Source organism: Rhinopithecus bieti, unplaced genomic scaffold, assembly GCF_001698545.2.
Source record: "Rhinopithecus bieti isolate Rb0 unplaced genomic scaffold, ASM169854v2 scaffold_32081, whole genome shotgun sequence".
NCBI classification, from domain to species: domain Eukaryota; kingdom Metazoa; phylum Chordata; class Mammalia; order Primates; family Cercopithecidae; genus Rhinopithecus; species Rhinopithecus bieti.
The window spans coordinates 6,151,537-6,164,825 of NW_016814436.1; the positions used below are offsets into that span (position 1 = coordinate 6,151,537).

General features: G+C 48.5%; 1 protein-coding gene across 1 annotated transcript in view; it reads right to left on the reverse strand.

Moving 5' to 3' along the window:
- Positions 1 to 4,655: 4,655 nt before the first annotated feature.
- Positions 4,656 to 13,289, reverse strand: part of UPK3A (uroplakin 3A) — a 23,850-nt gene continuing 15,216 nt past the window's right edge. The window contains exon 6 of the mRNA XM_017850748.1: positions 4,656 to 4,970. Within this exon, the coding sequence (XP_017706237.1) occupies positions 4,811 to 4,970 (160 nt within the window). The 3' untranslated portion in view covers positions 4,656 to 4,810. The remainder of the gene's footprint in view (positions 4,971 to 13,289) is intronic.

A 13,289-nucleotide genomic window follows, 5' to 3' on the forward strand; every position in this document is an offset into this window, starting at 1 on the left:
GGAAGGAGGAGGAGGAGGAGGAGGAGGAGGAGGAGAAGAAGAAGAAGAGTGAGGCCAGGTGCAGTGGCTCACGCCTGTAATACCAGCATCCCAGCACTTTGAGAGGCCGAGGTGGGCGAATTGCTTGAGCCCAGGAATTTGAGACCAGCCTGGCTAACATGGCGAAACTCCATCTCTACAAAAAAAAACACAAAAACTAGCTGGACATGGTGGTGCATGCTGGAGTTCTAGCTACTTGGGAGGCTGAGGTGGGAGAATCACTTGAGCCTGGGGAGGTCAAGGCTACCGTGAGCTGTGATGATGCCACTGCACTCCAGCCTGGGCAACACAGCAAGGCCTTGTCTCAGGTGCAGTGGCTCACGCCTGTAATACCAGCATCCCAGCACTTTGAGAGGCCGAGGTGGGCGAATTGCTTGAGCCCAGGAATTCGAGACCAGCCTGGCTAACATGGCGAAACTCCATCTCTACAAAAAAAAAACACAAAAACTAGCTGGACATGGTGGTGCATGCTGGAGTTCTAGCTACTTGGGAGGCTGAGGTGGGAGAATCACTTGAGCCTGGGGAGGTCAAGGCTACCGTGAGCTGTGATGATGCCACTGCACTCCAGCCTGGGCAACACAGCAAGGCCTTGTCTCAAAAAAAAAAAAGAAAAAAAAAAAGAGTAAAACAGAATTACCCTATGATCCAGCAATTCCACTCTTAGGAATGTACCCAAGAGAACTGAAAGCAAATATTTACAGCACTATGCCTAATAACCAAATTGCAGAAACAGCCCAAATGCCCACTAACTGATAATAATAAAATGTGGTTTATCCATACAATGGAATATTAGTCGTAAAAAGGAATGAAGCACTGATACACGCTACAATGTAGATGAACCTTGAAAACCTGACATTAAGTTTAAAAAGGCGGACGCAAAAGGCCACCTGCTGTGTGAGTCCCTTTATATGAAATATCCCGAATAGGTGAACCCATAGAGACAAAATGCCACCAGATTGGTGGTTGCCGGGGGCTGATGGTAGGGGAGAGATGGGGAGTAACTGATTAATGGGTCCAGGGTTTCCTTTTGGGGTGATTAAAATGTTTTGGAACAACTGGGTGCGGTGGCTCATACCTGTAATCCCAGGTCTTTGGGAGGCAGAGGTGGGCGGATGACCTGAAGTCAGGAGTTCGAGACCAGCCTGGCCAACATGGTGAAACCTTGTTTCTACTAAAAATATAAAAATTAGCCAGGTCTGCTGGTGCATGCCTGTAATCCCAGCTACTTGGAAGGCTGAGGCAGGAGAATTGCTTGAACCTGGGAGGTGGAGGTTGCAGTGAGCCAAGACCACACTAGTGCACTCCAGCCTGGACAATAAGAACAAAACTCAGTCTCAAAACAAACAAACAAACAAACAAGGTTTTGGAACTAGATAGAGGTTGTGGCTCCATAAGGCTGTGAATGTACCAAAAGCCACTGAACTGTTTACTTTTAAATGCTTAATTTTATATGAATTTCACCTCAATTACAAAATACAATAAACACAGGCATGGTATAAAACAGAATGCAAAACTTGCATGAATTTTTTTTTTTTTTTGAGACAGGTCTCACTCTGTCGCCAAGGTTGGAGTGCAGTGGTGCGATCTTGGCTCATGGCGACCAGCACTTCCTAGGTTCAAACGATTCTCCCACCTCAGCCTCCCGAGTAGCTGGGACTACAGGGACCTACCACCACACCTGGCTAATTTTTGTATTTTTTGGTACAGACAGGGTTTCACCATGTTGGCTAGGCTGATCTCAAACTCCTGACTGTAAGTGATCCTCCTGCCTCGGCCTCCCAAAGTGCTGGGATGACAGGCTTGAGCCACCGCACTGGGCCACTGGCATGAATTTTTTTTTTTTTTTTTTTGGAGACGGAGTCTTGCTCTGTCGCCCGGGCTGGAGTGCAGTGGCCGGATCTCAGCTCACTGCCAGCTCCGCCTCCCGGGTTTACGCCATTCTCCTGCCTCAGCCTCCTGAGTAGCTGGGACTACAGGCGCCCGCCACCTCGCCCGGCTAGTTTTTTTTTTTTTTTTTTATTTTTTTAGTAGAGACGGGGTTTCACCGTGTTAGCCAGGATGGTCTCGATCTCCTGACCTCGTGATCCACCCGTCTCGGCCTCCCAAAGTGCTGGGATGACAGGCTTGAGCCACCGCGCCCGGCCCATGAATTTTTAACAACAGCAGACTTCAAGGCAGCTTTGCCTTTCCCCGCTGCTGCCGATTCTTAGAGTGAAGTGCTGGGACCCTACCTGCTAAAGAACAGGGATTCTAGTAAGGATACCCAAGGAGGGGAGGAGGTGGGAATTCCCGTGGCTGCCGAGGCCAGCCTTGTGAGGTTAGAAGATGTTCTCCAGGGATGGTTGTCCAGGGTATGTCCAGCCTGGGTGCCCTCTCCAGATCGGCACCTTCCACACCCAGAGACTCAGGCTCCTCTCGGCACCTGTGGCGGGAACTGACCCCTGCTATGGCCCTCCTCACCACTCCCCGCCTTGAAGCGACTTCTCCTAGCTTCTGCCTCCTGCCTTCTCCACGTAGGGTCCCTCTAATGGATTTGCTGCCTGTCTCAGAATCCACACCTATCTTGGTCAGCTCAGGTACCATCACTAAGAACTGCAGACTGGGCCAGGTGTGGTGGCTCACGCCTGTAATCCCAGCACTTTGGGAGGGCGAGGCAGGCGGATCAAGAGGTCAGGAGATCGAGACCATCCTGGCTAACACGGTGAAACCCCGTCTCTACTAAAAATACAAAAAATTAGCCAGGCATGGCGGCACGCGCCTGTAGTCCCAGCTACTTGGGAGGCTGAGGCAGGAGAATCACTTGAACCTGGGAGGTGGAGGTTGCTGTGAGCCGATATTGTGCCACTGCACTCCAGCCTCATGAACAGAGTGAGATTCCATCTCAGGAAAAAAAAAAAAGAAAGAAAGAACTGCAGACTGGGTGGCTTTTAACAACAGAAATTTCTCTCTCACAGGTCTGGAAGCTGGACATCTGGGATCGGGGTGCCCGCATTGGGGGGGGGGCTCTAATGAGGGTCCCTTTCTGTGTTACAGGCTGCAGACTTCTCACTGTATCCTCACACGTGGGAAGAGGGCTCCACTTTCATGCCCCATCTCCTTCCAAAGGTCCCGCCTCCAGATCCCATCACAGCAAGTGTTAGGATTTCAACCCATGAATGTTGAGAGACACAAACATTCATTGCTTAACAGTGGTCCTGGGTAAGTATCTGGTCCACCTGGGGCACCTGCCAGCCTGCCTGGGCTGTCGTATTTGCAGCGCTTGGATGGCATCCACCTGTAACCAACCCTGCTCTGACAAACCACATCTTCCTTCAGCAACAGGAAGACGGACCGTGATTTTGTCTTGCACACTCAATGAGGAGGCAGTCTTCCTGCCTGGCTCAGGAGAGAGAGCTGAAGCTTTTGAATGGAGACCCTAGACTGGGACAGCCCCTTCACCCCCCAGGCTGACCCGGTGCCCCCTCCCAGGCGTCCGGCAGCCTCAGCCCATCGGGGTGCTTCTGTGGCTGTGCCTCATTCACCATCCTCCGGTCTTCCTGCTGGAGTGGGAGTGCACTGAGGCCTGGGAAAGGGGGGCTGGGCAGCTCTTCCCTTTTGCTAGTCAGGCGTCCATGGCCTCGGAATTTCACCGTTTCCACCAGCCCACGTTATAGATGAGAAGACCGAGACTAAAGGCTTCAGGGGTAAGGGAGGGTCAACCAACTTGTTTGTTTGTTTGTTTGTTTTTTGACACAGAGTTTTGTTCTTGTCGCCCAGGCTGGAGTGCAATGGCACGATCTCCGCTCACTGCAACCTCCGCCTCCCGGGTTCAAGAGATTCTCCTGCCTCAGTCTCCTGAGTAGCTGGGATTACAGGCATGCGCCACCATGCCTGGCTAATTTTGTATTTTTTTTTTTTTTTTTGAGACGGAGTCTCGCTCTGTCGCCCAGGCTGGAGTACAGTGGCCGGATCTCAGCTCACTGCAAGCTCCGCCTCCTGGGTTTACGCCATTCTCCTGCCTCAGCCTCCCAAGTAGCTGGGACTACAGGCGCCCGCCACCTCGCCCGGCTAATTTTTGTATTTTTAGTAGAGACGGGGTTTCACCATGTTAGCTAGGATGGTCTCGATCTCCTGACCTCGTGATCCACCTGTCTCGGGCTCCCAAAGTGCTGGGATTACAGGCTTGAGCCACCGCGCCCGGCCTAATTTTGTATTTTTTAGTAGAGACAGGGTTTCATCGTGTCGGTCAGGCTGGTCTTGTACTCCTGACCTCAGGCGATCCACCCACCTCAGACTCCCAAAGTGCGGGGATTACAGGCGTGAGCCACTGCACCCAGCCTGTCTGTTTTTTGACACAGTATCTTGCTGTGTTGCCCAGGCTGGAGTGCAATGGCACGATCATAGCTCATTGCAGCCCTATCCTCCTGGCCTCAAGTGATCGTCCCACTTCAGCCTCCTGAGTCCCTGGGACTACACGCATGTGCCACTGCCCGGCAACTCACATGCCGTAGCCTCGACTGAAAATTAGTCCCCTGCTCCCACCCACCCTGTAGAGAAACAATGCAAGCCCTCAGTTTGACATTGACTCATTCACTCACACACCTTCTCACTCATTCTTCCGTAAGTAGTTACTGAACTAGAAATCATCGGAAGATTTTATTAAGGGTTTTCGTGCAGTTGGAGGGACAAGCCCCGTTTCACCTTCCCTGAAGTCAGGGTGTGACAACCACCGTTGCAGGGACTGGGGCAAGGCCAGAAAGGAGGATGCTGCAGCCCAGGGGTGGCGCTGGGCTCAGTCCTGGAGCTTGCTGGAATATGGTTCAGTCCTGTCCAGCGGCGGCCCCCGGTTCACAGACGTGTAGGAAGACTCCGAGTCCCCCAGTGACTTGGGAACAGCCTCCTGAGTGATCTGGGAGTCGTGAGTCATTTCCCCATCAGAACTCCCTGTGTCCCTGTTCAAGGGGATGGAGAGACCCAGGATTAGGGGAGCAGAGCAAACCCAAACTCCTTTAGCTGCTTGAGGACCTTCATAGTCAGATATCACTCTCACAGATGTTGTCTTCGTAGACATGAATTCAATCCACCCATCTTTCTGGAGCACTGACTCTGTGCCAGGCACTAGGAATAAGGAAGAGGTCCACCTTTTGGAACAATGTGAACAATGCATAGGTCTTACTGGGAGCTGGACAATTTGAGAACATTGTCCCATGTTCCCAAAGAGCTAAGGTTGCAGGGGGAGACTGACTGCAACAATGACCACGCAGCATGGACAAGCGCAGGGCGGAGCTGCAGGAAGACTTCCTGGAGGAGGCGGCAGCTCATGTGGCCCTAAAGAAGGAGTGTGGGCTGGGCACAGTGGCTCACATCTGTAATCCCAGTACTTTGGGAGGCCGAGGCAGGTGGATTGCCTGAGGTCAGCAGTTCAATACCAGCCTGGCCAACATGGTGAAATCCTGTCTACTAAAAATACAAAAAAATTAGCTGGGCATGGTGGTGCATGCCTGTAATCCCAGCTACTCAGGAGGCTGAGGCAGGAGAATCACTTGAACCTGGGAGGCGGAGGTTGCAGTGAGCCAAGATCGCACCATTGCACTCCAGCTTGGGCAACAAGCACGAAACTCCGTCTCAAAAAAAAAAAAAAAAAGAGGAATATTGGGGGAGAGAAAGGCATTCAGGTGTAGAGTCAGCACATAGTAGGTATGAAGCATGAAGGGCTGAGGAGTATCTGGAGCAACAGTGCAGATCAGCGTTGGTGCAGCTGGAGCCGGAACAGAGTGGGGATAGCAGGAGGGATACATGGAAAAGCTGGGCTACATTCAGATAACGGGCTCTCCAATGCCAGATTAGGGTACTGCCCAAAAGGAAGGAGGGACATTGCCATGTTCTGACTGCTCCCAGGTACAGCCAGGCAGAGTTTCTGGGAGGCTGATATCATCTGTTGTTTTTATTAACTTAAATGTCAGAGTCATTCGTCATTAAATGTCAAAGGTGACACAGCCTGGGACCAGAACCCAGAGTTGGGGACCTAGAACCCGGGACTCGGGACTCCACTGACACCTCTAATTTGTGTCAGCTTTGGATGAGGACTCCGGGTCTCCTGGGGAGTTGCAAGTTCTCAGCCTCCTCCCTCATTCGATCTCCACCCACCCCACCTATCTTTTCCTGCCTGCCTGGTTTCCATGGATCCACTTAATTATACTTACTCCAAGAAACTTTTCTATCTGCTCCACCCCTACCCACACTGGGACCTCTCTCGGTCTTCAAAGTCCCCTGGGCCTCCCTGCCTCTCACTGAGAAGGACTCTGCCAATGAGAGTTTGCTCACGCTGACCCTTCCTGCAGGAAGGTCACCCTGACGCTCCAGGCAGCACCCGCCCTGCCCTCCTCTGGATTCCTACGGTACCTTGGTTTGTCCGCTGCCTGGTCTTCCTGGGGGTTAGTGGATTGTGGGCTCACCTGCCTTCCCCACCCACAGCCCTGCTAACCCTGGTACGCCACTCTCATCCAAAGCCGACACAGATCAGAGGTGTCAGTGGAGTCCCGAGTCCCAGGTTCTAGGACCCCAACTCTGGGTTCTGGTCTGCAGGCTGTGTCGCCTTGGACCACTCTGACCCCCTCTGGGCCTCAGTTTCCCCATCTGTACTGCAAGTGGGTGTATTATAATGACAATGAAAGCAAATACTTGTTGAGTTCCCAGGCACTGCTCTAGAGACTTTACAGAGATTATTCCACTCAACCTTCACAACTCCGTGAGATGACTAATATTTATTATTTCCATTTTCCAGATGGGGAAAGTGAAGAATAGAAGGACAGTAAGCCATACTTAAGGTTGCATAACTCTAAGTGTCAGAGCTAAGATGTGAATTGGCCATCTGCCCAAAAGCCCAGGTGCTGAGCCCCACCCTTCCCAGCTCAGCAACTTGACTTTGATGGTCCTCCCGCTTTGAAATCCCAGCACTCTGCTCCCTCTTCACCAGACCCCACCCACAGGGCAGAAGGTAGCTTCCTTGCCTTCCAGGCTGTCCCCTGCCTTGGAGGATCCTGCTGCTGAGTCCCTGCAAGCCGAATGTCTGGCGTGTCCCTGGGGTTCAGCCCTCCCAGCTGGGTACTTACACTAGGCTGAGGACAATGGCACCAGCAAAACCCACAAGTAGAAAGAAGGGCAGGGAGCCCAGGATGGAAGTGATCACGATCATGCCTCCGCTCCGCCGGCCTGGCCACGTGTCGATCGCCGAGTATGGGGTGACTGTGGTGGGATGCAGCCCAGTTACTCCCCAGACACAGCGCCACCCTCCGCCTTCTCCCAGGAGGCGGCAGGTGTCTCCCCCGCCCTGGCTGCCGGGGATCCAGGGATGACCCTGGGACCCAGTGCGGCAACTTCTCTCAGGTTTTAGGCACAATTACCTTGTTTTCCCCACATTCCACTTCCCAGCTTTCTTTCATGTGTTCCTGGCCACTTCCTCTTTTAACTCTTTCTTCTTCTTCTTTTTTTTTTTTTTTTGCATTATTTTATGTTATTGTTTTTGAGACAGAGTCTTGCTCTGTCACCCAGGCATGAGTGCAGTGGCGCCATCCTGGCTCACTGCAGCCTCAAACTCCCAGGCTTAAGCAGTCCTCCCACCCCAGCCTCCCAAGCAGCTGGGACTACAGGTGCACGCCACCACACCCATCTCATTTGTTGTACTTTTTTTTTGTAGAGATGGGGTTTCACCATGTTGCCCAGTCTGGTCTTGAACTCTTGGGCTCAAGCAATCCTCCTGCTTTAGTCTCCCAATGTGTTGGGATTACAGGTGTGAGCCACCAGAGCGCCTGGACTTTGCATAATTTTAAATCATAAACTGACTCAAGCCGGGCGCGGTGGCTCAAGCCTGTAATCCCAGCACTTTGGGAGGCCGAGGCGGGCAGATCACGAGGTCAGGAGATTGAGACCATCCTGGCTAACACGATGAAACCCCATCTCTACTAAAATACAAAAAACTAGCCGGGCGTGGTGGCGGGCGCCTGTAGTCCCAGCTACTCGGAGGCTAAGGCAGGAGAATGGCGTGAACCTGGGAGGCGGAGCTTGCAGTGAGCCGAGATTGCGCCACTGCATTCCAGCCTGGGCGACACAGCGAGACTCCGTCTCAAAAAACAAACAAACAAACAAAACTGACTCAAGTCTTCTGGTGAGATGGATGACATATGGATTATAAACAAAGATGAGGCAAAGGGCCCTGGTCTGACGGGGCCAGGTGGACGGTGGCTGTCACTCTTCTGGGGCTGGCCTCACCCTTTGGAACGATGTGAACAGATGATGTATAGGTCCTACTGCAGCCAGCCACTTGCAGCTACTGTTCCAGGTAGGTTCCCTGGAGATCCCATCCTGGAGATCACTCACTGCGCTCAGGGAGCCTGAGTCCCCAGCCAAGAACATGCAGAATCCAGGCTCAAGCCGGGCCGGCCTGGTCCTGAGGTGTATGCTGTCCCCAGACAGGTCCCGCGACCTGGGCCTTGTGCTTCTGCCTGCGTTCCCCAAAGGAACCCTGCTGCGGAGGCCCTTCAAGAATTCTTCTTCCCTCTTCTCAGATGAGGAAACCGAGGTCCATAATGGCTCACACAGCAGGGAGGGGCAGAGGCTGGTCTTGGGCTCAGGACTCTTAGTCCCAAGGGTTCCAAGGCTGTTTCAGTGAAATCACACTGAGTAGGAATGCCACAGGAGGGGCAGTCAGGAGTGAAGATGGGAGGAGTCACCCCAGCCACACACACTGCTGCCCTCACACACCACACACCACACATACCAACTCACACACACACCACACACCACACATACCAACTCACACACACCACACACCACACATCACACATACCAACTCACACACACCACACACCACACATACCAACTCACACACACACCACACACCACACACCACCACACACCACACATACCAACTCACACACACACCACACACGACACATACCAACTCACACACAATGCTCCACACACCACACACCACACACCACACATACCAACTCACACACTCTCACACTCACATACCACACCACACACCACACACCAACTGAAACTCACACACACACTGCCACACTCTCACACCACACACACTACACACACAATACACACTCTCACATACTCCACACACACACACAAACATGCACTGTCACACACCACATAGCACACACACGCCACACACCACACACACCAACTCACGCACCACACACATACCACACACCACACACACCAATTCACACACACACCACATACCACACATACCACACACACACACAACTCACACACACCATGTACCACGCATGACACACACCAAATCACACTCATGCACACTCTGACACACATCATGTACCACACACCATGCACCACACACCACGCACCACACATGCTCACACGCACACACCACACACACCACACACCAGACACATACCACATACCACACACACCACATACTACATACCACACACACCAACTCACACCACCCACCAACTCACACTCACACCCCACATTCCACACACNATATATCTCCTTACAGTGGATGCCTCATTCCTTCCGTGAACATGGAGCACAAACCTTATGTCGAATAAATGACGCGAGTGATTATTAAAATTACCAAACTCCTTCCCCTCCTTGCCGTGTGCTAGATGGAGTGGGGTCACAAAATGGTCCAGCCTTTACCGGAGGGGTTTCACCATGTTAGCCAGGATGGTCTCAATCTCCTGACCTCGTGATCCGCCCACCTCAGCCTCCCAAAGTGCTGGTATTACAGGCGTGAGCCACTGTGCCTGGCTCCATCTCTACTAAAATACAAAAAATTAGCCAGGCATGGTGGCGGGTGCCTGTAATCTCTCCTACTTGGGAGGCTGAGGCAGGAGAATCACTTGAACCTGGGAGGCAGAGCCTGCAGTGAGCCGAGATTGCGCCACTGCACTCCAACCTGGGCAAAGAGAGCGAAACGCCATCTCAAGAAAAAAAAAAAGAAAGAAAGAAAAGAAAAAAATACTCTCTGGGGAGACGAGAGAGGCTGGTCACCAGGGAGGGGTCCCTGGCTCAGCAAATGGCAGGAGAGATCATTCATTTGCTCACTTACTTGTCTGGAAACATGTTTGTTCAATTGCTTTGGTCCTCTTAGCTCATATCTCATGAACTGTTGTGTGGAAGTTCACGTTCCCTGGAACCGTGATGAGCCAGGCCAGTGGAGAGGACGGCCACTCAACAACTACTCGAATGAGGGGCAGTTGCTGCTAAGAGAGGGGCTCAGGTTAGCTGCAATCCTGCTTTGCAAACTGGATGAATGCATATAAATCTGGGAGTGCCTAAATCCATAGGATAAGTCTGAGGCCTTCTCCACAGCAACTATTTTACTTCAAAATAGGAACATTTAAACATTATTTTCATATTAAGATGAATACAGACTACATTGCTGGCGGGAAAGGAAAATGGTGCAGAAGTTCTTCAAAAGTTAAACAGGCCAGGCACGGTGGCTCATGCCTATGATCCCAGCACTTTGAGAGGCCAAGGCGAGACAAGATTGCTTGAGCCCAGGAATTCAAAACCAGCCTGGGCAACATAACAAGACCCTGTCCTTTTTTTTTTTTTTTTTTAAGATGAAGTCTCACTCTTGTCCCCCAGGCTGGACTGCAATGGCGCGATCTCAGCTCACTGCAACCTCCGCCTCCCAGGTTCAAGCGATTCTCCTGCCTCAGCTTCCCGAGAAGCTGGAATTATAGGCGTCTGCCACCACGCCTGGCTAATTTTTGCATTTTTAGTAGAGATGGGGTTTCACCATGTTGGCCAGACTGGTCTCAAACTCCTGACCTCAGGTGATCTGCCCACGTCGGCCTCCCAAAGTGCTGAGATTATAGACGTGAGCCACCGTGCCCAGCGAGATCCTGTCTTAAAAAAAAAAAGAAGAAGAAGAAGAAGAAGAAAAAGAAGTAAAAGAAAAAATAAGCAAAGGAAAAGGAAATTAAGATTTATTTATATTTGAATAATAAATATAAATAATAAACTTGGACATTCGGTCACACCAGTCCACATTAACATGGACCAGACAATATTAATTTGGACTGGTGTGACCAAATGTCCAGGTTTGCCCCAGACTGAAGGATATATTAGAATAGGACTTTCAATGCTAAAGCCATGAAATTCCCAGGCAAACCAAGACAAGTTGGTCACCATAGTGCTAGTGCTCTCCACACTTTAGTTATGTGTGACTCATGGTTCTGAGAGTGTCCTCAGGTACAAGAGGAAGTTATGCATGGAAATGGGGGGTAACAGTGATGCCCTCAGTTAATTCACTCTCATCATATTGCAACATATTGAGATTTAAGGATGGTATCAGTGTGGTTAATTTTATAGACCCAACATCTCTAAATGTACAGTCTTTATAATGATATGAGACCCTTTTGTGCCACAAAAAGAGTCACTGATAATCTCATGACTAAAGACACCCAATGAACTGTGAAACTTAAAAATGAATCACATATATAATTAAATTAATGAATTACATATAATTAAGTTAATCATATAATTAAATTAGTGAATTATATATAATTAAATTACATTAATTAATAATATATATATTAAATATATATTTACTTAATACAAATACAAGCACACTAAATTTGCTGATCTTTTTTGGTTGATAAGTTGGTTGTCCAAAATATGTTACCTGCAGATATTTTTTAAGTAGTAAACACAATTTGTACTTGATCCAGCCCATCAAGATCAAGATAACATTAATGCTTTTTGAAATTCATGCAATGAGGGGAACATTTAGCAAGTGAAAATTTAGTAGATATCTAGGAATGTTTCCATCATGTGATATTGTTGCTAACAACAATACAGGTGTGTGTCACCCATAAAAACTTCCACATCTTCAGTCTTTTTAAAAAAGACGTGGAAGCAGAATTTTTTAGGTTGCTGAAAATTTTTCCAAATAAAGAGTTTGAGCGGATTTAACTCAATGGGCTAAAAAGGCAACTCCTTCAATAAGTGTGTAAGACCAGTTGACATCAGCTAAGATGGAAATTTACTGACTAAATTTTAAAATAACACCTTTGCATGATTGATGGAAGAAATTTTAAAATAAGTTTTGTAATTCGTTTAGCACAGCCAATGATATACTCTTTTTATTTGGATCTAAATATCTTTGTGTGGTATCTTTTTCAGCTATGACAAAACACCGAAATCAATTGAAGCTAAACCCAGATCTTCAAATCATTATATCACAAAAATGCTCCTTCTAGATATTATTTACAGTTAATGAGGTCAAATGAATTGCTGTAGTCAATAAATAAAATAAAGTACTTATTTTTATATTTACCTCATCTTTTAAAATTCCTATTATTGTGAACGTTTTATAGTTCATACAATTAGCTATATGTTTGTGGGGTACAAATAGCTCAAGAATACAATTTATAAATAACTAAATATACATATATAAGAATGGACACTCATACTGAAAAGAGATCACTAAGCTAGAAAACTATTTCAAAGCAGAGATCTATAATAATCCATGATGCCTGCCTAGCCCAGAGTTGGCACTCAATAAATATGTGTTGATGGCTAACATATTTATGAAAAAAATGTTCAACATCACTAATCATTGGAGAAATGCAAATTAAAACAATGAGATATCATTTCACACCTGTCAGAATGGCTGTTATCAAAAAGAAAAGATAGCAAGTGTTGGCAAGGATGTAGAGAAAAGGAAACGCCTGTACACTGTTGGTGGGAATGTAAATTAGTACAGCCATTATGGAAAACTGTATGGACATTCCTCGAAAAGCTTAAACTAGAATTACTGTATGATCCAGCAATCCCACTTCTGGGTACTTACCCAAAAGATTTTAAATCTGTGTATCAAAAATACGTCTGCATTCCAATGTTCATTACAGCACTATTCACAATAACCAAGTTATGAAATCGACCTAAGTGTCCTCAAGCAATGAACGGATAGAGAAAATGTGGCATATATACATAATAGAATACTATTCAGCCTTTAAAACTAAGGGAATTCTACCATTGGCAACAACGTGGATGAATGGAGAACATTATGCTGAGTGAAACAAGCCAGACACAGAAAGACAGATACTGCATGTTTTCCCTTATATGTGGAATCTAAAAGAATCGAACACATAGAAGCAGAGAGTAGAATGGTAGTTATAGAGGCTGGGGTACGGGGGAATGGAGATATGTTCAAATGGTACAGAGTCTTAGTTAGAAAGGAGGAACAAGTTTGTTGGTTTTTTTTTTTTTTTTTT